The sequence below is a fragment of the Borostomias antarcticus genome (genome assembly GCF_949987555.1).
Source record: "Borostomias antarcticus genome assembly, chromosome: 5".
NCBI lineage: Eukaryota > Metazoa > Chordata > Actinopteri > Stomiiformes > Stomiidae > Borostomias > Borostomias antarcticus.
The window spans coordinates 10,515,114-10,540,492 of NC_140238.1; the positions used below are offsets into that span (position 1 = coordinate 10,515,114).

The 25,379-nt window shown below is 45.8% G+C and overlaps 3 protein-coding genes across 5 annotated transcripts in view; 1 reads left to right on the plus strand and 2 right to left on the minus strand.

The window, feature by feature from the left end:
• baz1a (bromodomain adjacent to zinc finger domain, 1A) overlaps positions 1–13,373 on the minus strand; it is a 30,552-nt gene extending 17,179 nt beyond the window's left edge. For both annotated transcript variants that reach the window (XM_084438255.1, XM_084438254.1), the window contains exons 1-14: positions 13,289–13,373; positions 12,792–12,977; positions 11,524–11,802; positions 8,092–8,247; positions 7,245–7,346; positions 6,924–7,011; positions 5,683–5,820; positions 5,439–5,514; positions 4,699–4,865; positions 4,483–4,578; positions 2,670–2,808; positions 1,593–1,739; positions 1,359–1,454; positions 174–398 (exon numbers count right to left, since the gene is read on the minus strand). In XM_084438255.1, the coding sequence (XP_084294381.1) occupies positions 174–398; positions 1,359–1,454; positions 1,593–1,739; positions 2,670–2,808; positions 4,483–4,578; positions 4,699–4,865; positions 5,439–5,514; positions 5,683–5,820; positions 6,924–7,011; positions 7,245–7,346; positions 8,092–8,247; positions 11,524–11,802; positions 12,792–12,904 (1,822 nt within the window). In that variant the 5' untranslated portion in view covers positions 12,905–12,977; positions 13,289–13,373. The remainder of the gene's footprint in view (positions 1–173; positions 399–1,358; positions 1,455–1,592; positions 1,740–2,669; positions 2,809–4,482; positions 4,579–4,698; positions 4,866–5,438; positions 5,515–5,682; positions 5,821–6,923; positions 7,012–7,244; positions 7,347–8,091; positions 8,248–11,523; positions 11,803–12,791; positions 12,978–13,288) is intronic.
• Positions 13,374–13,694: 321 nt separating this feature from the next.
• LOC311309092 (uncharacterized protein) lies at positions 13,695–17,268 on the minus strand (the record flags this gene model as incomplete). Its single annotated transcript, XM_084438256.1, has 8 exons — positions 13,695–14,542; positions 14,895–14,985; positions 15,500–15,606; positions 15,804–15,914; positions 16,113–16,234; positions 16,598–16,736; positions 16,916–17,037; positions 17,172–17,268. 8 exons carry the CDS (start codon positions 17,266–17,268, stop codon positions 14,426–14,428), a joined length of 906 nt encoding a protein of 301 aa, XP_084294382.1. The 3' UTR covers positions 13,695–14,425.
• Positions 17,269–17,589: 321 nt separating this feature from the next.
• Positions 17,590–25,316, plus strand: srp54 (signal recognition particle 54). Of its 2 annotated transcripts, none has more exons than XM_084437704.1 (17): positions 17,590–17,682; positions 18,023–18,136; positions 18,262–18,359; positions 19,075–19,166; positions 19,364–19,448; positions 19,793–19,897; positions 20,280–20,346; positions 20,454–20,511; positions 20,698–20,848; positions 21,109–21,257; positions 21,861–21,961; positions 22,177–22,263; positions 22,511–22,584; positions 22,803–22,911; positions 23,494–23,664; positions 24,197–24,292; positions 24,848–25,316. In XM_084437704.1, exons 3-17 carry the CDS (start codon positions 18,282–18,284, stop codon positions 24,937–24,939), a joined length of 1,515 nt encoding a protein of 504 aa, XP_084293830.1. In that variant the 5' UTR covers positions 17,590–17,682; positions 18,023–18,136; positions 18,262–18,281; the 3' UTR covers positions 24,940–25,316. The 2 variants fall into 2 exon arrangements, with proteins under 2 accessions (XP_084293830.1, XP_084293831.1); XM_084437705.1 differs by having other exon boundaries at positions 18,059–18,136.
• The last annotated feature ends 63 nt before the right edge of the window (positions 25,317–25,379 follow it).

Genomic DNA, 25,379 nt, shown 5'->3' on the forward strand with positions numbered 1-25,379 from the left:
TGCCGGCCCCATGACAACACTAGTAGTTTCGGGGGCCTACCACCCCCCCTGAAAAAAATCTTAGGGAAAACACTGCTGGGGGTTTGATCCTTGTGTGTAGGAGTAATAGTGTGTCTGTGTGTGCGCGTCGGTGTGTGCACGTCTGTGTGTGTGTGTGCGCGTGCGTCTCTCACCCGGCAGCAGGTCGTAGACAGCCATGCTGGACAGCCTCTTGATCAGCGCGGGGTTGGCCAGCCGGAGCTCCACGCACGGGTCGTCGTTGGACAGGAAGCCCCCCTGCTTCTGGTAGCGGAACTTGGCATTGCTGTGGCTGCAGTCGGCGCCGGACGCCAGGAGGTGGAGCCTGAGGATCTCCGACAGCGTGCAGCTGTCCAGGTCCAGCTGCTTCAGACTGCAGCCTGGGGGGGTGGAGGATAGGGAGGGAGGAGAGGAGAAGAAGACAGGGAGATGAGGAGTCAGACTTTTCTCTAGCCAGCAGTAGTCCAGCAGCCTGTCATCGCCAGCCTGATCACGTGAGCTCGTTCTATGTCCCTCCGCAGATCAGTCTGGTCATCAACCGTTCAAACCTGATATTGGTCGGGCCAATCACAACCGTTTATCTTATATCAGGCAGGCTTGATACGACGACTGTACCCACTTGATACGATGATACAATGATTAACCCACATTTTGTTGCTCTGATTGGTTATAGGTCTAAACAATTGCACCCAGAAGTATTTGGTCTAATCGTTGGCAGCGCCCCTTGGATATCAAAAATAAACGCAGGTTTTCCAGACCATTTGCATTTTTGCAAATTGGGATCTGGTGAAGCCAGGCTAGTAGGCCAGTGTCGTCTTGGTATAAATACTGGGTCGCAAAAAAGCTCTGTTATTATTCATGAAAAACCTCCCCCATTTTCGAGTTGTAGTTTGGCCTAAGACATGAAAAATACAAACCTTTTATTGGCCGTTTAAATTGGTCCCACCCAACGTAGGGACGCAAGATGGAATATGAAGTTATTTCTTTCTTTTGGACATGTGAGTCTTGTCACATGTGGGTGCCACAGTTTTTCAACCAAACCGCGTTCACTTACACCGCACCAAGATTATTTTGTGTTGTTACTTCTCACACACGGAGAGTACACAAACTGACTACACAGACCGTAACTTAATTTAAACTGCATTTAAGAGTGCTTTCAATCGCTGGAAAGCCTGGCGATATATGTTACGGACTACGGACCAAGTGAAAAGAAGCAACCTACAGGTGCGTTGAAACAACTCCCTCACGACAGGACAGATGGTGGCTAATGGATTTACATGATAGCCATCAGTCACTATGGGGTTATTGATTGATTGATTGATTGATAAGATGGCGGTTACCTTGGTGCAGCTGGGGCCAGGCAGCAGCCAGGGCAGCCACGGCGCTGATAGCTGATTGGGTGGGGTCCGCGTCATCATCCAGCACCTCACTCAGGTCTGAAACCAGGAAGTCAACAACAGGCAAATAAGGAACTCTCAAAGCCCGCAATATTTTTAATAGCCAAATAACCTTAATAATGTGTAATGTGTGTGTGTGTGTGTGTGTGTGTGTGTGCACGTGCGTGCCTACTCTACCTTTGGTGTCGGCCTCGGCCGCCTGCTCGTTGGCCACCTCCTCCTGCTCCTCGGCCAGGGCCTGGAAGATGGCCGACAGGAAGAAGAAGAGCAGCTCACATAGCGGCCCCTCGGGGTTCGAGCCCACCAGCGCCTCCTCCAGAACCTCTGTTAGAAGCAGAGAGACTAGTTAACTAACACTGACCCACCAGCGCCTCCTCCAGAACCTCTGTTAGAAGCAGAGAGACTAGTTAAACCACCTAACCCCTAGTTAACTAACTAACACAGTGTCCATCTGGGTCTGAGTGCACCAGGGCCTCCTCCAGAACCAGGGAGAATACCCAGTCAGCTAGTTAACACTTAAGCAGCTATTTAACCTACTAGCAGTGCCCTGTATTCAAACCCAGGCCTGGGAAAGAAACAGTCCAGGTAAAGAGGAGAGAGGAAGTGTGAGGTGAGGAGAGAGAGAAGCCTGGTGAGACAGAGGAGGTCGAGAGAGAGAGAGAGAGAGAGAGAGAGAGAGAAAGAGAGAGAGGAGAGAGAGAGCAGAGACAGTGATGTAGAGATGGAGAAAGAGGAGGTAGAGAGACAGTGACTGACATGTAGAGATGGAGAGAGGTAGAGAGAGAGAGAGAGAGACATGTAGAGATGAGGGTGTGAGAGGAGGTAGAGAGTGAGAGAGAGAGACATGTAGAGATTGAGAGACAGGAGGTAGAGAGAGAGACATGTAGAGATGAGGGTGAGAGGGGAGGTAGAGTGTGAGAGAGAGAGACATGTAGAGATGGTGAGAGGATGTGGAGAGAGTGACATGTAGAGATGAGGGTGAGAGGAGGTAGGGAGAGTGAGTAACATGTAGAGAAGGAGAGAGAGGAGGTAGAGAGAGAGAGTGACATGTAGAGATGGTGAGAGGAGGTAGAGAGAGAGAGTGACATGTAGAGATGGTGAGAGGAGGTAGAGAGAGAGAGTGACATGTAGAGATGGTGAGAGGGGGTAGAGAGAGAAAGCATGGTGAGTGACATGCACATTTGAGGTGCTGTGTTAGTGTTGTGTTTTGTGTGTGTGTGAGAGAGTTGGTTAAAGAGGTCGAGCGGCTCTGACCCAATGAGACTCCGTCGGGGAACTCGTCCTTCAGGTCGAACAGCTCCCCGAAGGCCTTGAGGAACTCCAGCACCATGAGGGCGTCGCCAAACAGCTCGACAGGCAGACGGGTCTTCACGGGCACCGGGCTGGGCAGCTCCTACACACGCAGGGAGGAGGGGTTAGACAGGCCAAAACACAGAGAGAGACAGACAGACAAAGCAAGTGAAGAGAGACAGACAGAGAGGAGAGATAGAGAATGAAGACAAAAGTCATTAAACGGTTAGAGATAAAGAGAGATCAAACAAGGTCACAGTAAACATGCCACCCCCACCCATCATGCATTGCCACTGCGTACATGAAGTAGTAGAAGCAAGTGTGAACATTTAGGAGCCATCTGCAGGTTTGGTTTCATGATAATACATCGATGCAACTTAAATGGGAGTGCACCAGTGAACCATCTTCATCTCGTCAACTCTTGAGGGAAAAATAAAGATGACGGTGCGCATAAACAATAGCAACTGTAGAACTCAGGTTATATGCAACTTTTACAAAGTGTTTGTCAATCACCAATCACTGGGCAGTTCAACCTGCAACAAAGTAGAATTGTGTGTAAAGAGCAAGGGCAACACAGGACAGCCTTGGCTATAATCTCAGCTAAGACTGAACTGTTTCGCTGTTCCTGCAAAAGTGAAATGCCCAACCGTTTTCACCTAAACCACAGGGTTCAGAGTAAAAAGTTACATAATGTAGCTTCTGAGTGTGGAGTTTCACTCGCCCAGAGCTGCTCGTTTCGTCTCATTTCCTCGCTCTAAGCGTGTGAACGCTGACACCAGAAGCACCGCAGCGCGTGACAGCCCAGTGATGTTCCGCCACGTACGCTCGGCCATGAGTGACGACCTAAGGGCATGAATAGCTTCATACAAGCCAGATGTAAACAGCAAACATGTTGTCCCCCACCAATGATGCAAGTTCCTTTGTGGTAATATTTTCTTCATAAATGTTTTAAGTGTTATTCATTTTATGTGCATGGTATTTAATTTCTTGGGCCACATCCACACGAACACAGATATTTCTAAAAACACATTTTTCCCCCTTCCGGTTTAAAAAAAATGATTGCGTCCACACCAACAGATTTTTGGAAAATCTCTCCGTCCACACGACAATGCAAAAAATTATATTCTATGCAAACCATGCCAAACTAGGTTGTTGTCGTCTGGACACATCAGTTCCAATGCTTCCAATGCTAATCCAGCACAATAAAAGCGGGATAGCCAGTTAGCTCAGGAGCTCACAACAACTAGCAGCTTCTATAACATTATCCCCACCGAGGCCTTGAACTCCAGTCTCCCGGGTGGGAGTCCAATGCTCTGACCACTACTCTACTTGTGCAGTGTTGATCGGCGGGTTGATTTTGGTGTCCTTCTTCCAGTCCCCAGTGTGGGTTGGGGTTAGAATAAGGGCTGGGATTAGAATAAGGGTTGGGGTTGGGACAGGATATGACCAATAAGGCAAGGGGTAAAGGTCGGAGTGAAAGGATGAACATGTGGAGGTTTGCGGTATAGTCCCATAAAATCATCCCCATCGGGTCTTGAACCCCGATCTCCCGGGAGGGAGTCCAATGCTTTCACTGCTACTCTACTTGTGCAGTGGAGATCGGTGGGTTGATTTCTGTGTCCTTTATTTTGGTGTGGCCAGACTACTGCCTCTTGCCGTGCCAAATGCAGGTCAGTGTGAGCAAGAGAACAAGACAGAGACAGAGAGAATGAGTGAGAGAGTGGGGACAAATAGAGAGAGAGAGAGAGAGATAGAGAGAGAGAGAGAGGTGGGTCACCTGCAGGTCTTCACACTCCATGTCCTCTCTGGGTTTGCTCCACAGCTTCAGACGCTCCGCATACTTCTTCTTCTCTTCCTTCAGCTTCTCTCGCTCCTGAAAGGACGACCACAGCAGCTTGTGTCACACGAGAGAGAAACCCAGCAGAAAATACAGGCGCTGGAGAGGAGCGTCAAACCTGAACTTGACAGTCCATCATCACGCCAATCCACTCACCTTCTCCTTCTCCAGCTTCATGCGTTCCTTCTCCTCTTTCCTCCTCTGCCTCTCGTCTTCGAACATCTTCCTCAGCTCCTCCTTCCTTTTTTCCTTGTCCTCCTTCTCTCTCCTCCTGGCCTCCATGGCCCCCTCTTTCTCCCGCTTCAGCCTGGCCTTCTCCTGGACTGAATCATGACCACAGAACACCGTTTAAACCTGGCCTTCTCCTGGACTGAAACATGAGCACAGAACACCGTTTAAACCTGGCCTTCTCCTGGACTGAAACACGACCACAGAACACCGTTTAAACCCGACTTCTCCTGGACTGAAACATGACCACAGAACACAGTTTAAACCCGAATTCTCCTGGACTGAAACACGACCACGGAACACCGTTTAAACCTGGCCTTCTCCTGGACTGAAACATGACTACAGAACACCATTTAAACCTGGCCTTCTCCTGGACTGAAACATGACTACAGAACACCATTTAAACCTGGCCTTCTCCTGGACTGAAACATGACTACAGAACACCGTTTAAACTTGGCCTTCTCCTGGACTGAAACACGACCACACAACAGTTTGAGACCATGGCTGTAGTTAGCATGGTGGCAACTTGATGTCAAATGTCTTGATATTACTCAACATACTTGTTATTAACACTTCAATTCACTCTCATTGTCCCTAAAGGGACATTTCCACATACTGTGTGAAATAGCTATCCATTAACAACTAGCTATCAGGTCTCCAGTACTCACCCAGAGCCGTCATCTCCTCTTTCTGCTGCGAGAGTCTGCGCTTCTCCTCAGCTGCCTTCAGCTGGCTGTGGTTAACCTGCACAGCAGCACAACAACGCTTTAGGAGGTGACCATGATGATGATGATTAGACTGCAGGGGACAGACTCGGGGACAACAGGAACTCAAGTAGGGATTGGAACCATGTGCACCACTGAATCACATGACAGCACTATGACACCATAGCCAATCAGAAGTGTCTCTCACCTCTCCAGGGGACCCGGCGGCGGCGGGCCGCTTGCCCCGCCCCTTGGCAGGCGGGCTGAAGACGAAGACCGGCGGCTCGTCAGGGAAGAACTGTGAGAAGCTGGTCTCTGCCAGGCGGTGCTTCGCTATGGTCGACGCCTGAGTACGGCAACGACACAGACGTTAGCGACAACACAGAGAGAAGCTACACCAGGGAACATCACACGCTCAAATCTAAAACACTAAAAAATGTCCCAATCCGGCCGACCATTACGTAAGTATTTCCTAATGGTTGATATCTTTGTCTTGGTAAAGCCCCACTCCGTGACTTTGAAGGAGATGGGGGCTACAAATGTACTTCTAACAATTGTATTTTTGCTGTAAAGAATTGATAGAGGTCCAAGGGCCTGAAGGAGTTAAAATAATTGTTAATAGTTGCTTGCGTGTGTGTGTGCACGAGCAAGCCGAAAGGGCACAGAAAGTACAGAACAGACAGGACTATGGCTAGGTTAAAAAAAATAATAATAATAATAATTTAAAAAATTGATTAATCGATTCTGAATCAAATGATTCAGAATCGATTCATGAATCCCCAAATCGATCTTTTATTTAATGAATGAATGAATAAATGAAGGAATGAATAGTTCATTAATTCATTCAATGATTCATTTTTGGAAATCAGTATCGATACCCATCCCTAGTATTGATGTGTTGCATAACTTGGCAGTCATGTAATTAAGGTTACAGCTAAAAAAAAAACAACGCTTAGAATAGGGATAGGGAAGACAGGAGGCAAGGTTTGAGGTGGGATCGGAGTACTGCAGATAAGTTTAATGAGAAGGGCACAGTTGGTAGTACGCCCAGAATTATATGAATGGGATGTTTATTCACCGAGATAAGGCAATGCATGAGCTCACACTGGTTTATTCCCTTATATAAAGGAATCTGTCGCTGAAGCGTATCATTGTATTTTGATCCTCAACTCTCGGGGGGGTTAGACGACCATCAAGCTTGCAATAAATCTGATCAAAAGTGCGTTGACCTCCGGGACGTTTTTGTCAGACTAGACTATCACCCATCAAACCTAGAGGGATGTGTTGAGGTCCAGAATTGATCTTCAGCCTGTAACAGCCATTTTGAATATCCACACTTCCCGTGTCATCAGTAGCAGTAGGTAGTAATGATGGTACTGCCTGCTCTCCGCCCCTCCCTCCCTCCCGTTCTGACAGCGTGGTCGCTGGCCCGGGTACGTGGTCGCTGACCTTAAGGGCGATGGCTCCGTCCTGGGGCTCGCAGTGCTGTTTCAGGAGCAGCTTTAGCCTCTCCCGCGACAGTGTGTTCTTCCTACGACTGAGAGGCAGGAGAGAGGGGAGGGGGTATGGGTTACACTTATTACGTAGAGCTTTTATATATTTGGCCTTCAGTCGGAGAAGCTTGATGCGTTTCAACTCATCATGCAATCAAATATCTTCAAAGAGAAGAGGATTAAAGAAACGGGTAAACAAAATGTGTTCCAGTACTGTGACATGTACCAACATATACATGAACTAGGAGCGTCTGGAGGACGAGGGCGTGGAGCTCACCTCATCTGACCAGCCTTGACCACGATGGGCTCACAGCCCTCGGACTTGATCGGCTGGACTTTGTACTTGACCACCGCTGGGTTGATGGGCTTCTTCTTACGGCTGTCGACACAAAACGAGAGAGAGAGAGAGAGAGAGAGAGAGAGAGAGGGAGACGGGGGGAGAGGAAGAGAGACGGTAGGGGGGGGGGGGGGGGCAGAGAGAGAGAGTTGGGTGGGAGTAATATATGTTAGACTCAAACCACCGCAGAAAGACAGGAGGAGGACGAGACCACCTCCAACAGGAAGTGAGCACCAGCAGGAAAACCATGCATCTCTGAGACAAGGTGTGGTTCACTTCATTCACGCTCAAAACATTACCATGTGTAACATTCATAAATACTCTTTCACCGAGGCCACATCAACATGGTGATGAATCAAGAAGCGTTGCCGTTTGAGACGTCAAGAAAGGTCTGTGTTCACCCTTCAATTCCCATCGTTAAAATTATCGTTTAAAGAGGAAATTCAAGGTGCAAACCAAAACCTGAAGTTTGTTTCTACTGTACACTGCAAAAACATTTGATAAAATACAAGAAATAAATACTGAATTTGAGGAGAAATTAATACTAGTGAAATTGTCTGCCCATGCAGCAAGATAATTTTACTTATATGTAATCTTTAAATAATCTGGTTTGAGTCTAGAAATAAGATAGAAACTAGTAAATAACTTTTAAAACAAGATAATAAATCTCATACTTTCAAATGTTTTAAATTTGGAATAAAAGATTTTAAATATTGGCAAGCAGAGAACAATGTGCAGTGCCCAGTGGGACGGGGGCCAGTGCAGTGTGACTGTGCTGCTGACCCACCCGTTGGCCTGTTTGGGGGCTTTGGGAGTGCAGCCCTCCTCATCACTGTCGCTGATGACGATGGTGTCCCCGTCGTCGGGGGGCTTGGCGCGGCCGTTAACGACCCCGTTAGAGTTGGAGTGAGGGGACTGCACCTCCAGGATCTCACACAGCTGTCTAGAGGGTAAACAACCACAAAAACATCAACAACAAACACTACATAATAAAAAGAAAAACACCTTTTTTGTGAGAATCCATTAATATTAAAAGACTTGGCTGCCAGCGCCAAGGGGTCAGATATATACTGAGTTCAATGTTTATCCGTCATCAGCGCGAGCACGCCGCTCTTCCGGCCACCTGGTACCGCCGTCTCTACGACGACGCAAGGCTCGCTCATCTCAGTCACTTCTCTGATTCGGCGCCGGGACGGTTGAATGAGCTCCCCTCTACGGTCAGGAGGGCGGAGTCTCTACCCATCTTTCGCAAAACATCCAAGACCCATCTCTTTAGAGAACACCTCCTCAACTGGTCTCTCCACTGCATAACTATCCTATGGTTGAGGTATGTGTGTATGAATGAAAACCATGTTCCTTACGCTAAACCGGGTTCGTATCCACTGGGCCAACCCCTCAAGACATCATGTGTTTAAAAATAACAATAATAAAATTCTTCTTCCTTTTTCTAGAAATGTAACTGCTGATGTCAATTGTTCTTATAGAAGGTTTTACTGACGATGACCGGTATGTACACAGTTGATTCACTTATTCTAGACAAATGTACTGTACTCAAGTCGCTTTGGATAAAAGTGTCTACTAAATGACTAAAATATAAATGTACCTGATTCTGGTTAAAGCTTGCCATTCCACCATAAAGGCGGGTTATGACAGGCAGAACGAAAAGTGCATGTTGTACTCTATTGCTTTTCAAGATATTGATTGGATAAGGGATGTGAGGGAGAACGAGAAGAGAAATCAAGACACTTGATGCTCTGAAAACCAAGACCAGAAACACACACACACAAACAAACACAGACCCACACACGCAGCTTACAGGACTTCTACTTAACTAAGCACTGAGGCCCTGAGTAACAGCAAGCTGCCGTGAAAAGCTCTGAGCCTGTGCTCCCTCCCCCGTCTCCGTCTCTCCCTCCCCCCTGCTGAGCGCAGGCCACCTCCTCTCCTCTCCTCTCAACCACCTCCCTGATGTGATGTCTGGGCCGACTCCTTCTGCTGGGCCAGCCAATCAGAGAGCTCGGCCCTCTCCTGGCTACGCCCAGTCTGTGTGCTGCACTATCTCCACAGATGGAGCAAGGTCAGGCTATGACGGCTGAATGGCTGGAACCTGACTGACTGGCTCTCTTACTGGCTGGCCGGATTGGTCGGCTGGCTAACCGACTGATCCCCTCTCTCTTCCAGCACAGAGTTAGCTTGTTAACAAAAACTGTAGTAATTAAAGAGTAATTAAATGAATGAGTAATGAAAACTCAGAGGGATCAGAGTCATGATCAAGGTCATGTTTCTTGGGCTTTTAGCCTCTACTACCTGCACACACCTGCCCTCTGTCACCTGCTAGGCCTACATGTCCAACAGTGCATAACACTTTTCATTTCTTCTATGAATGTTTCACTGATGAGAATCTCTTAAGAATGTCTTCCTCACAACCAAGAGTAGGCTACAATATATCCAGGACATGTTGTTAAACTCCGCCCCTTTTTTATTTTTTTGTCTTCAATCAAGTTCAAATGAAGTAGCCTACTCCATTTCATCAGTTGATGGGTGTCTGTGGTCCAGATCCTTGTCAATTAATTCAATAAGATAAAAAGTATATAAAAAATGTAACAGATCATCCTTAAGTGTGATTTGGTGGATTAGGCCTACATCATTTGAATATGGTTTCTTTACAATGGGCAGAGGCTGCGCAGCCATCAGACACCATCTGAGCCCAGTTCAGCTGATAACCATAGGACATTTTTTAAACTATCGTGGGCTGATTAATCGTCAAAACCGATTAATCCGTCAACCTCTAATGTAGACATTTGAATCGCACACAAAAAACACAAAAAAGGACTCCAAGGCGCACTCTTTAAAATTATTAAAATGCCTTATTAACATGGCACAGTCATACTGTAGTAGACTTAGAAACTCTTGACACGTTTCGGCATCAAGCCTTCTTGAGGTACTCAAAAACGTTTTGCAAAAATGCGTCAGTTTCTAAAACCCCATTCGCACATACAAGCTTTCCTATTAAATGCTAGGGAAATGACCTGTTAGGGGCATGTATACACAGGATTTCACAGGAAATCTGCACAGCCAATTTCCCATGTCAAGGCCTAGTATAATTCCCTGGAAACTGTCGGGATGGCTGTGTAGTGAACAGAAGCCATTACATTACCGGGTTGGTCAGTCTGGCAAAATACACTAAAGAATAGGGATTTCAGGCGCCACTGGAAGTCCCAAAATTCACCCAAAGGAAAAAATATATTTTGATCATTTTAACATGAGCAAAATAGTTAGGGCTGCCTTCAACCAAAGAAACTCTTGGTCGACTGATAAAGCCGACAACATTTTTTTCAGACCAAAGGTTTTGGGAACCTTTTGTCCCCCTCTAAGGCCTATTTCGAAAGTAGGCTGATTATTCAGTAACTAACTTCGTTATTTGACCGTCTGTTTCAGTATAAGCCACATGATTACAGACTGCATGTATATAGAGAGAGAGTTTGGCAACAGCAGTTTCAGTTCACTCTCCTCTGTGGGCTGATAAGCCAGCAATGCTATCGTACGCAGTAGGCTCCGTGGCTGGCCAAGCCTGTCGAGGTCGGGAGATAGGCAGGATGAAGGCTCTGTTGTCTGGGGCAGCCATGCAGACACACCCTGCCCTATTAGAGGAGCTCTGAGGTAGCTCCGCTCACAGCCTCAACAAAAACAACTTCCACGACAACACACCACACACACACACCGTCTCTCTTATCAAAGAGCTTATCGACTCAATCTGAGAGGACTGCCGTCAGAAGACATCTTTGAATTTGTCAACACCACCACCTCGATCATCAAGAGTGGAGCTGGCAGCTCTTAACTGCCTCCTCAAGGCAGGGTTAGTCCATATAATCTACACTGCCCAGTCCTGTATCATCAACTCAAGAGCTCAAAGCACACACCATATTATTAGAAGGGAGAGGGGCTGAGGGGTTCATTTGGGGCAAGGAACATCTAAAGAAGGAAGCATCAGATACACACACACACAGCTTGTTGTGAAAGTACATGGAGCCACTTCAATTGAACTTTGGCTGTGCTTTTGGCTCCAAGTCCAGCAGCGCTTCCAGGGACATTATGACATCTCTGATATTTTCTTCACAGGGTTCACAGAACGGCTTCCTTTTCTACAGGTTCCTTGATCTGAGACCCGTCTTCCTTCCTCTAGAAGCTCCTTTATCAAGAGAGCGGTTCTGTCACGTACCTGGCTCCCCCTCGGTGCACCACGTCCACCACCTCCCCGGGGAAAAAGCGGTCCTTGGCGTAGGAGAAGACGTCGTCGCAGAGCTCGTGGAGACGCGTGCGGTGTGTGAGGGCGGCCAGGTGCAGCAGGGGGAGGACCAGCGAGGACGGGAAGTTCTGGAGGTTCTGCCGGGCGCGCTTCTCGCTCTCCACCGCCTCCAGGTACGTCAGGCCTGGCTTGCCCGTCAGAGCACAGCTCCATACCAAGCTGTTGCACAGGATGGTCCGCTCAAAGAACTCACTAGAGGGAGACGGGGAGAAGTCGATTGGATTGGATTATACTGAATGCTGCTGTTCATCATGATCAGTTCACGTTGTGGTGTTGACACCAACGTTTACAACACAAGGCTTTGAGTCGAAATTTTAGTACATGATCAAATACAAAACATGATCTCTAAGGTTTTTACAAATCATTGACAAAATTCTGCTGCGTCCCACGGAGAAGGATCCAGCTGCTTGTAATTAGTGAGCATCCTTTCAAATAATTTCATATGCACTCTATGACCAATTCTGTCAAAAGTGAAAATAAGACACATCTATAATATATATACCAACATCTGCGTGTCATCCAACGTTATGGCCGCGCAGCAGCAGCATTGCTTTCCAATGACCCAGCTAACTCAGTCCAACAACAATGCCCTGACCACGTTTCTCATCTCATCGGCTGCCTTCCACTGTGTGCTGATCTTGCATGCTACAGCTGAGAGGTGACTTTGTTGGGGAGGGACAGGAGTTGACCGCTAGACACTAGTATACTTCGATATAGATGTAGCCATCTGAACACTTACAAACGGAGAGTCATGCTAGCTACTCATTTCAAGTTCACTACTTGGGTCATCCGTTGATTAGCAGGCCCAACGTCAACGGATAAGTTGCGTGTATGACATGCTAGTTGGGAGCTAGCTAGTGCTAACTAGCATAGTAGCATCAAGCTAGGCATAGTTGGACTTGGCTAGATGCTGCTACGAGCAAGTTGAACTGCACCTGCCAACAATCATCAACTATTCATTGACTATTTGCAACTGAGCAACAGTTTAACACTCATCAATACCTTTTTAATTAAGTTACTAAGTTTGAATGAAGTCCAGAACTGGATGATATGACGATGGTTATTAAATAGAAACTTTGCTAGCTAAGCTTGCAACACTTTGGGTTCATCCTACTCCTGAACTTGTTGTGACCTAGCCTTGACGGTCTGAGATTTTAATCGATCGGTTTCACATAACTTACTCGTAGCTTCTGAAGACTTCGTGGGTGACTTTGCAGAGGAACACCTCCTCCTCTGGTCGCAGGTCGGCCGGGGGTTTCTGTCTGACGAACGGCTTTCTGTGGAGCAGCGGCATCTTTCTTTATCTTCTCTCGGCCCTCTTCTTTCACACTTTCAAAAAAGAGGAGGGAAAGCGAAAGCCCGAAAACCTGTAAATGTAATCAAAGTCAGACATACACATCAGTATGTTAGAGCTCGTGTTCGTAGGGGAAAGCAGTGAGCCGAATACTGTAAAAATTGCGGTAAAATCTACTCGAAATGTCAAGAGGAAAGCCAGCCTTTGTTAGCAAGTGACACACGCTTCCCAGTTCTACTCACTAAAGTGACGTTAATCCAGCCCGCATGAAAATGTGCTCATTGACCAACCGGGCCGTTTCTCACATTACTAGTTAAAATGGTCAATCTAATCTGCTTGGCGAGCGGAATCGCATATGAAAGACACAATTCTAGAAAGGTTTACCAGTTGTGTAACGTTGAAATGATAATCCGCGCTCGAAACACAAAACTCCAACGAATGTCCCACTTCCCGGCGGGCCGACCGTGTGTGTGCGGTGTGTTGACGACAAGTTTTGATCCGCTCTAGTTCCCCGGAGTTGCCAGGTTTAGTCCCTCTATCCCCCGATCAAGGTGTACATAACCCCCCCATATGAGACTAGTTTTACAGAGTCTCTTACTTCTCCATGTATCTTCGTGTGGACTGTGTAAATAGCTGAATGTGGGGAGTAATAATAATAATAATAATGATAATAATAATATATTAATATGATAATAATTTATTTAAACACTTTTCATTGTGGAGACAGTGATGAGAGGTTAACAAAAAGGCGAGGGGTATGAAATGACTGGTGGTGGGACAAGATGAGGAAGGCAGGTGAACAAAAAATTTGAAAGATTAGGAACATGGAGCATGGTTGAACCAGACCACCACTATCTCTTCTTTGCACACAGAAGGGTAGACTAGGGTTGAAAAGGAGCTTGCCTCTAGATTTATTATCCCATAGGAATTTTTCAGGAAAGATGGGTCAGATCAGGAAGGACAGTGTTCCAGAGCTCTTGTCTGCGTGTGAACCACTGCACATGCTCTGCACTACTGGACCTGCCTCTCCCAGTTTCCTGCTTTGACAGTCTAAAAGAGAGATGAGTGTACAAAACAGTTCAGAGTTTATAGATTGAGTTTTATATCAGTTTCTTTGGACCTAATGCCATTATTGAGTCTCTCTTCAGCCAAAGAGTCGTAGCAGCAACGTCACATTTAGAGCATCTCAGTAGGAAAAAAAGAACATGATACCGATTCTTGGGATCTGGGAGTGGGTAACAGCTCAGATGTGCTACGTTGCTAAAATTACAGTCAAGGCACCATACATGCAATATGTTGGAGGCCTCTTAAGAATCTTCATCAATCATCATAGCACCATAGCAACATAGAGAGGCCTTTCTGGGTCCATCTGTTATGTTACAGAATGCCTATTTGTTCCCACATCAGGCAGTCTGTTGCTGTATCTTGGCAATTTGGACTGCCACAACAAAACCGACGAGTCATCATCTCTGATCAACAGTGATTCTGAATGGACGGGTCTGATCCGGGAGTTGTCTGGGATCAGAGCACCCTGTAGAGGTGGATCTCCCTGTACGACTCCTGGTCGTCGTCCTTCCCCAGGCAGACGCTGTAGTCCAGAGGCAACTCCTCCACCCACTGGCTAGGATCCACCTCCCCCTGAGGGAAGAGAAGACACAGCGGTAGAGACGGGAAGAAACAGGCTAGGAGAGAGTCTGGGAGAAACAGGCTGCTAAGGTAGGTAGTCTGACAGGTCTCTCCATACAGCTTGAGGTTTTCAAGACATGAGATTTCACAATTTATCTTATATTAAGCCTTCTTAAGACCTGGTGAGGGCTGACTATGTACTCCCGAACTTAGGTCAGGATTACGTTTTAATGTGCAAGTTTCCACTGGTATTACTTACCCACAACATTTGCAATATGATCCCTCACAAAGTTTTATACATAGAATATACATGAATATATGTGCAGAATGATGTTTGTATACTTTGTGCATTTGTATCATTTACCTGTACAGAAGAGAGGGATTCTGGGATGCTTGGAACAGTGACCAGTAGAGTGCCCTTCTTGCGGAAATTGTTGATGATAAAGTGCCATGCTCTACAAAAACAAAAAAAGACAAGTGATTAAGGAGGATTCAATAGACCAATGTACAGGTCACATCACGTTTATTTTATCGTGCCACCAGTATGCACATGCCTCTTACGATGATTTTGTAGCTCGCTAGCTAGCTAACGTCAACTAAATCATAAAAAATACTCTGGCCAACTGTCGTCATGGTGTCAATGTTCTTTTCTGCCACCAGGATGCGCACGCATGAGCATTGTTTGTACACAGTGGAATTGGTCTATAAATCCCGCTTTCTGGAGCTGAAGAAGCAGAGAAGAAGAATAGCTGAGTAGATACTTTTAAGCACTCAGGCCAAAAGTGTGTTTCATTCCTGAAACCTCCGTATGTACCCTTGTTCAGTCTCCCTCACAAATCTATTAGCCTCCAGCTTGTTGTTTACACCAACCAACCAATCAGATTTGTGAAGTGGACTTAATGAGGGGATGTGGGAGAGGGAACGACTTGCTGGAATGGAACACACTCCATTGTGTCCTAGTGTACCTACTTCAGCTGGTCGCTGGGCTCTAGGAAGTACTCAAAAACATTGTTCATGATGAGAACGTCTGCGTTCTGGACAAGGGAATCCTGACTGCAGATGTCTGCGTGGATCACCTGAGATTAGAGAGAGGGAAAGATTAGAGGAATGGATGGACGAACAGGTGGATGGCTGGAGGGATGAACAGATGAATGGATGGATAAATGAAGGGATGGACGAATAGTTGGCCGAATGGATGGATGAATAGTTGGATGAATGAACAGATGAATGGGACTGATGGATGGATGTATCTAGTATTAGGCCCAGGTCCTACCTGTATTCGATCATTGAAGCCATACTTCTCCACAGTCATGTTCTGCAGCCTGACAAACTCTGCGCTGATCTCCACGCCGACCAGGCGCGCTGCTGAGCTGTACAGGTATCCCTGAAACACCAACGCCCAGCACCAACCAACCGCTGGTTAATACAGCAGCCTGGAACTCTACCAGCTCCACTCCACACCCACTCTGCTGCCAACCAAGAGCAACGACCACCCTGAACTAGCCCACTTCTTAGCAGGCTTAATTCATCATCTCATCAGGCTATCTTCCAACCACAGAGGTTATGCAGCTAGGTGTTTTACCCCGTAGAGCACCGCGCCCAGTCTGGAACCCACGTCCACCACTAGTCTTCCTGTCAGGTCTGGCAGGGCGTACTGAAACAGGAACTGGAGCTCCGGAATGGAGAAGGAGTGCGAGATGAATTCTGGGAAGAAAATAAGAATGTATTTATATATGGGCAATGCATGCATGTTTATGCTCTGGTCACAGTTGGGGGCCTAATCACCAATCGTTCACATGGGAACTGCTATACCATAGAAGGAATTCCCCAAACTCCTGGGGTGATATTTAGGGGTCAGTAGTATTTGGGGTGATATTTAGGGGTCAGTAGTATTTGGGGTCAGTCACAGGCAGTGCTACTCCTCACACCAGTGTTGCTCAACACAAGCTTTGCTACACCTCTACACCTACACCCTCAGCAGGAGAGATAATGTACACCCATTAAGCAAGAGCACAGTTGCCATATAAGCTCCCTGGCGGGAGTTAAGGCTGCCTGGAGAGCACCTACCCAGGGAAGCAGTCCTGTGAGACCCACAGCTGAGGCAATAGTTCCTGCTCATCCTGCCCTCCTCACAGAGAGCGTCTACAGCCTCCTCGTTGTACAGGAAGGCATCAACATGGACTGTGGGTTGGGCACTCTGCAGAGTCTGGAGGAACACAGATGGTAGAAAAATAGAAGGAAGAAAAAAACTGTTTAGTTTAGTAGCTGGGAAAGTGTGAATTTAGTGACAAAGCCATAGTAGGATTTGAACCATCAGCCCTGACGAGTCAAGAATCTTGTCCCAACCAACGGCATAGAGGGACACTTTCTGGACTGCAGAAGTACCTTCTGGATGGCCATGGACTCAGAGGAGAGCACAGCCTCCACAGGCAGACAGGTCCTCAGGTCCTCTGAAATGCTCTGAAGCAGGACCTTCTGGTTGTCAATCAGGGCATCATCCAGTTCATCTGAGAGAAAACACAATTATTCAGACGATCCATTTTACACTATTCCTTCCTTGCACATTGCAGGGATGTGGTACACCTGGAGTAAAAGTTCCAATTGAAGTAGGAAAGATCGTGTCCCGTAATCGAGGAAATACCAGTGTTTTTCAGCCAGTTTATCAATCGTGGAAGGTCACGAGGTTCGACCCTAGACAGCAGATGTTGTATTTCATTTTTGGCTTCCGAAAAGTTCATTTTAACGAATATTTTACTTGGTCAGTCTACCAATCTATGAATGCAGCATGTGTGAGGTGGAGAACAGAGGCGTTACACTTTTAAGGAGAACCAAGAAAGACGTGATCATTTTGATTGTGAAATGCCCATGGATAATCGTGTCATTTTTAGAAAATCGAATTATGTTTTAATAATCCCTTTCCCGGTATGCGTTACGTGAGGCCGATCGCATGAATTTGCCATGATAATATGTCACAGCATTTGACGCGACCTTAAAACTAAGCGGAGGTCGCACCAGGAAGTAAATACAACCCGGAAGCAGATGTGTTTCACTTCTGGAGCGTTTGGGATTTTGGATGACGTTCGTTTGATTGCGTTAGCTTTACTTTCTCTAGTCAGCTGGCAAAATCTGGAATACTGATTCTATTAATACTGGTAAGATTACTAATTGTAGAATTTTGGCTAATGCAACTTATGAGCTATTTTGGTTCAGCTAGGAAACCAAACTATCCGTCTTCTGATCAACAAAGAGATCCGTTTCACACGGGACTGGAGAATCACGGGCCGATTCGTTGCGTAGCAGCTGCTGCTAATGCTAGCTAGCACTGGCTAAACCCTACTTTAGCTAGCTAATTTAGCTAGTATACTTCTTGTCAACATCTCTACATTTATTTTGCATGTGGTCGTGTGTCAAGTCCTCCAGCAGTTACTGCGTGTTGCTTGGTTGAATGTTAAGTTTACACATTTTGATGGTTCGACTATTATGTTTTTCTAGGAACAAGCTGATACATTGACTACACTGTCTACACAGGTGAGACGGGTACCATCGAAACCGGGGGGGTGCCCCTCAACATTGAAGCCGAAGAGGCCCAATTTCTCAACTGATTTAGTAAGTTGAACCTGTACCTAAAATACAGATTTGTATTTTACCGTTAGATAAAAGCAACTCGTCCGTGCAGTTTTGCTGCTGTGGCTGTTTGACCTAGTGTTATTTCATAATATACGTATTTCCAGGTTCCACTTGGACCGTCAAAATGGTGTTAGCCGACTTGGGAAGAAAGATAACATCGGCGCTGCGGTCACTCAGCAATGCCACTATTATCAACGAGGAGGTATGTTCATGTTCATGCCTCAGTACAGAGCCTCTGTCTCCTCTCTACACTTAACATTACAGTCATAAAGCAGACGCTTTTATCCAAAGCAACTAACAATAATTGCATTTAACGTAGGAAAAGCCAATGTACTACTACTTGCCAGAACTCACAAGTGCATCTTCTTTCTAAAACAAGTGACTAAGCATAATCTAGTGCTGAAGGCAAAGTGCAAGAATATCAATCTAAAATACAATACAATAAAAAACAATAAGTGCTTAGGAGGGAGAATTGATGTAGTACTTTTGAAGAGATGAGTTTTGAGCCTGCGACAAAAGATGGGCAGCGACTCTGCTGTCCTGACATCAGTGGGCAGTTCGTTCCACCACTGCGGGGCCAGGACGGGAGGAGAAGCGTCGATCGACCGCAGGAGCCTCGGAGTGACGGGGCAACCAGTCGCCCCGAGGTAGCAGAGTGTAGCGGTCGGGAGGGGGTGTAGGGTTTGACCATGGCCTGGAGGTAGGAGGGGGCTGTTCCTTTCATTGCCCTGTAGGCTAGCGCCAGAGTTTTAAACTGGATGCGAGCTGCTACAGGGAGCCAGTGTAGGGAACGGAGCAGGGAAGTTGTGCAGAAATATGTGAAAGAATTGTAGCTCATTCGCCTAACTGATTCTATGAAGGACTCAATCCTCCCTCTGTGGAGTCCTGCATTGATGAAGTGCTGTCTCCCCCTCTAGGTGCTAAATGCCATGCTGAAGGAGGTATGTGCGGCCCTTCTGGAAGCAGACGTCAACATCAAGCTGGTGAAACAGCTCAGAGAAAATGTCAAGTAGGTCAACGTATTCCATACACACACACACACACACAGCTCATACACAGACATCAAACACAGATAGATGCACAGAACACATAGACACCTCACAGATAGACACACACACAACACATAGACACCTCACATATAGACACACACACACCTCACAGACAGACACACACACACACACATCACCTGTGCCCCTCTGACTGTAGGGCAGCCATTGATCTGGAGGAGATGGCCTCGGGCCTGAACAAGAGGAGGATGATCCAGCACGCCGTCTTCAAGGAGCTGGTCAAGGTCTGCTTTGCTTTGTAACACTTCACAGCCACATACACACCACACAACTCACAACGGAGGCACCCACGGCCACGGGTGGTCAGACATACTCTCTCCCAGCAGTGTGTGTAGAGTGTATAGAGTGGTGTTACCCCCGGTTATTTGTCCTATGAATGTAACAGAACTGTCGGTTGTTGTTTTTGTTGTGGTGGGGGATTGAATGAGAGGAGTTCCCATCCAGTAATGCATTGTTTATTATACTGTAAACAGTGTTTGTTTAGTGGAGAGAGAGACACTTCTACATCTTGTTTAATGTCATGTTGTTCTGAACTGTATACGTTAACGATGTTGTTTTTTTGTCCTAGCTGGTGGATCCAGGGGTGAAGGCGTGGACCCCGACGAAGGGCAAGAACAACGTCATCATGTTTGTGGGTCTGCAGGGCAGCGGGAAAACCACCACATGTTCAAAGGTGAGACGGACACTGATGGATCTCGGTCCAAGGATAAAGATAACCACATTTTTATTTTTACAGGTAGAGCACACTGATAGATGTTTAGTCCCATTGTAACTTAATGGGAGCACTTTCAGACTGAATAATGAAGTGAAACGAAATGGCAATTCAGTCTGAGTGTCCGGCTATAGAAAAGTATCTACTCTAGTGGAAATTTTGTACCTGATGCGCTGGACCACAAAGTAGAACATTTAAAAGCAGCAAAAAATAGAGCATGTCAGGTCTAGATGTCGGAGTGTAACTGAATCAGCATATCATTCCTCAGTTTCTCTATTTTCCAGCATTTGACTGGTTTATTATTACATTTCTTAAATGTGCTGTATGTTTTCCCTCTCTACAGCTGGCATACTACTACCAAAGAAAAGGCTGGAAGACCTGTTTGATATGCGCTGACACTTTCAGAGCTGGTAAAGTGTTCCCCTATCCAAATATTTATTTTGATCAATTTTATGTTCTCCGTCTTAAAATAACATAAACACATTAACATGACTGATGATTTTCTCTGTTTGTGAAGGTGCCTTTGATCAGTTGAAACAGAATGCAACAAAAGCCAGAATCCCATTCTATGGGAGGTAAGTCGAAAACTCTAATTTCAGCTATGGAGTTATATGACATACTCAGCAGCTGTACATATTCTTAATTATATATACTAAGTTATGTAATACAACTCCAAAATAATGAGCTTAGTTAATTACATCTCTTATTGCATGTGTGTATCTTAGCGACTGCAAGCATTCATTAACCCTGTTTACCTACAGCTACACAGAAATGGACCCTGTCGTCATAGCAGCAGAGGGTGTGGAGAAGTTCAAGAATGAGAACTTTGAAATCATCATTGTTGACACCAGCGGTCGACACAAGCAGGAAGACTCTCTCTTTGAGGAGATGCTCCAGGTTTCCAATGCTGTGGTAGGTCGGCGGTTCTACTATGGCCACCTTACTTTGATCTGTCAAGAGTCCTGATCAGACATCCCCAATACATCTAGAAGTGCCCAGTTGTAAACCTAGGGTTAGGATTAGTGCTAAACCTAACCCAACCCTTACCCTGTTGCCCCAGTTTTTTCAGTAATTATTTATGATTTGACCCCAAGGGTTAGGGTTAGGGTGTAATCCTATGATATTGATGTGTGATGATTTATTAACTATACCCGGATGTCCTGTTTCTGTAGCAACCAGACAACATTGTGTACGTGATGGACGCCTCCATTGGCCAGGCCTGCGAGGCCCAGGCCAAGGCCTTCAAGGACAAAGTAGACGTAGCGTCTGTCATCGTCACCAAGCTGGACGGACACGCCAAGGGGGGTGGAGCGCTCAGTGCGTAAGTACAAACAGGTCTCTCCCTCAGAATGGTGGCTGCCAGGTTGGGGTGATTATGAATAGAAAACCCCCTTCCTGGACTGGGATTGTTTAAGATACAGATTTGAAACCCTGAACTAAATTCCACACTAGTCAGTGAATATTTATACTCCCAGTTGCCACTTTAAGTTCAATATTATTGGCATACGTATTCAGACACTCCAGTCTCTAGAGTTTACAGAGAAAGGTGTGATAGCCTAAACAAAAAAACCTCCAGTGAGCAGGAGTTCTGTGGACAGAAACACATTGTTAGTGAGAGAGACCAGAGGAGAACGGCCAGACTCGTTCAGGCTAACAAAGGCCACAAATGCTCAAAATAACAACTGTTTTCAATGGTGATGTGCAGAAGGGCACCTTGTTGAATCCTTCCCACAAAGAATTCAGGCTGATCTGCTCAGGCTGTTCTGGAGGCAAAAAGGGGTCCTACCCGGTACTAGATAGGTGTACCTAATAAAGAGGCCCCACCTAATAAAGAGGCCACTGAATGTATGTAAGTGGAGTTTTAATTGTGAATGGCCTGGTGTTAACGGTGCCTTTACGAATATTTTCCTGTTGTTATTTACAGAGTGGCGGCGACCAAGAGTCCCATCATCTTCATCGGTACTGGAGAACACATTGATGACTTTGAGCCATTCAAGACACAGCCCTTCATCAGCAAGCTGCTGGGTAGGCTGTCTACCACTCTGGAAATTCCTAGCTCACTAGTTGTCCCTGTGGCTATGAAGAATCTACAGTAGCAATCCATCATTCCTTCAGTTGATTATGTTTCAACGATCAGTTCTTATAGTTAGTAACGGATTGTAAGATATGACATCGCATGTACTTGTGGTATGTATGTTATACAAGCCGTCATCCATAATTTACATTTACACAATGTACAGGTATGGGAGACATTGAAGGATTGATAGACAAGGTCAACGAACTCAAACTGGACGACAACGAGGAGTTGATTGACAAACTGAAACATGGTGAGATAAACCACTCTGGTTGTAACATCATGTGTTGGATTATGTGCATTAAATGGGACCACTATTACATAATAATATGTGTATTATGTTTGGTCACACCTTGTTTTTATGCATCATTGGAAGTTGCATGACACTAATAAGAATCGGTCATCGTCATTATCATCATGATCATGTAGTCCTACTTCATAGTTGTTCAGCTTTACCGTGGTACCATCATCTAACCCCCCTTTACCTCCCTGTGTTTCAGGCCAGTTCACTCTCAGAGACATGTATGAGCAATTCCAGAACATCATGAAGATGGGGCCATTCGGACAGATCATGGTAAAGACCTATTGTGATTTTGTGATTTCAATCACAGACTACCTATTGTGATATTGAGATTTCAATCATTTGAGCGCCATGCTCACCTGGTGTGATGAGTAAATGCCTACCTAGGCTTCAGCTCAGGGGGTTACCTCAGTCCTGGAGACCTGTGTTTGATACTAGTTGGTGATTAGGGATCAGGTATCAGAGACGGCATCATTTGTGCCTTTCCTCAGGGCATGATCCCAGGCTTCGGAACGGACTTCATGAGCAAAGGCAACGAGCAGGAGTCCATGGCCCGTCTGAAGAAACTCATGACCATCATGGACAGCATGAACGACCAAGGTAAACGCATAGTTGTACATTTGGTGTAGGTGGCCTAGCACATGATGGCACTGAAGAAAAGGCCTTTCCCTGTTATTCCTGGTCAGGTTGAACTCCTTGCCACACTTGTCTAGCCCCAGTTCCCAAAGTGGGGGTCGGGACGGGACACCCCGGGGGGAGTCCAGAATGCAATTGAAAAACAATTCAAAATTGCCTATTCTTTAGATTGATATTCTTGCACGTTTCCTTCAGCACTAGATTATGCTCTTATTCACTTGTTTTAGAAAGGAGATGCACTTGTGAGTTGGCAAGTAGTAGTACATTGGCTTTTCCTACGTTAAATTCAATTATTGTTAGTCGCTTTGGATAAAAGTGTCTGCTAAATTACTGTAATGTAATGCCTATTTTAACTATAATTGTTACTATTTTTACCTTTTTGTATTTAAATTTAGATTAGAAAATGTAAACGTTTGCATGCTTCAACCACCTCCGGGTATAGTGGGGGTCGCGAGTCTCTGGCACCGTTATTTTGGTGGTCGGGGGCTGAAAAGTTCGGGAACCCCTGGTCTAGTCTACATCATGGGGTCCTCTATTCTCCAACAGAGCTGGACAACAAAGACGGCGCCAAGCTATTCAGCAAGCAGCCCAACCGGATACAGAGAGTGGCCAGGGGGTCCGGGGTGGCCACCAGGGATGTCCAGGAGCTGCTCACCCAGTACACCAAGTTCGCCCAGATGGTCAAGAAGATGGGTGGCATCAAGGGCCTGTTCAAAGGTACGATCACTACTGCTAGGCCCTAGCCGATCCCAAATCAGCCTCTATGCCCTAGGTACTAAGACCTGATACCCCAGATGGTTTGTTTCACCCAATCATATGGGAACGTTCTTTTGGAAACTGTTTGGAAAAGGGTAGGCACTTAAAACAATAGACTGAACCACGGAGAGAAACAGAATGTGAGCTTGTGAGATCAGGATGGTCTACAGTATGTGTGTGTAAAGATCTTTGTGAATAGGTCAGGTGTAAGCAATGTGGTCCTCATGTACAAATCGAGACCTGATGTATTGCCACATTGCCTGTAGAAAGCAGTGGCGGTAGGGATTAGGAGTTAACAGTACTTGAATACACAGTAGAGGTTTACTGGGATTTCAGAGAAATTGCATTAGCCACGTTAGCTGGGTCATTCCCGTGTAGTCAGAATGAGAGTCAAAGGGCGATTGCATTGGGACCTCATACAAATTAGGACCTTCAGTAAGACCTTCAATCAATATAATTAATAATTAGTAATTTTGTGTTTTCTGTCTTGCAGGTGGTGATATGTCAAAGAATGTCAACCCCTCTCAGATGGCTAAGTTGAACCAGCAGATGGCCAAGATGATGGACCCAAGAGTTCTCCACCACATGGGTAGGCTGCTGGACCCTTCACCCCCCATATTATTACATTTACATGTTAGTCCTTTAGCAGACACTTATCCAAAGTAACTCACAATAAGTATATCCGTACATAAATGAACGGACTGTTACAGTACAGTACTTCTCAGTCATCGTCAGTAAAGCATATTAATACTTCACACCACATCTCCCAATCACTTTTTTTTCCCACTGCTGACACTAGCTCAAACCCCATGCTGGGATTGAATAAATATTGAGTTGAATGAAATGTTCATTCACACATATGATGTCTCTGCTTGATAGAATACAGTGAAGATGTACGGTTTGAGAGATTGCGTTCATCCATATCGCTTGTTTACAGGAGAAATTAATGAATTAATACTGTAACAATCCCCAGTGTGGGGACATTTACATAACTTAAATTGTGTCCATACACATGTCTTTGTCTCTGTTCGGTTACATACATGTGATATTATACTGATCCTCCACACGTTGCAGTGTACGGTATTTGCATTGATGTTGTGATACAGGCGCTATGTGTTTTGATCCACCGTTGTTGTCTATGCAGGGGGCATGGCGGGCCTGCAGTCCATGATGAGACAGTTCCAGCAGGGCGCTGCCGGCAACATGAAAGGAATGATGGGATTCAACAACATGTGAACCACTGAACCTTAACAGCACGGATAAACGATACAACATCTATTGTTTTGATGGTAATTATGAAGAGGGGAAAGGAGAGGAGGAGGTGTGTTGAGGAGGAGGACATGACTTGAGGGGAACGTTATTTTTGCCTCAGTAATATAATTCTTTAACTTGTTTGTGTATAAGATTATGGAGAGGCATATTTACATGTCAAGAATAAGAGATGTGTGACTTTACAGTCATTGTAAATGAGGCACAGTAGAGACAGGCAGAGCTGCAGTAGTCAAGAGGAATCATGGCTGACCATCCTGGTTTCACGAGGTTGCAATGGATGGATATGACTAAAGTAGTTTGTGACAATATTTTTGTCATAATATGTTATAATAAAATTTGTATTGCAACGTTTTAAAAACCTGTTGTTTGTTTTTCTTTCATTTCATACATTTTGGTTACTATTA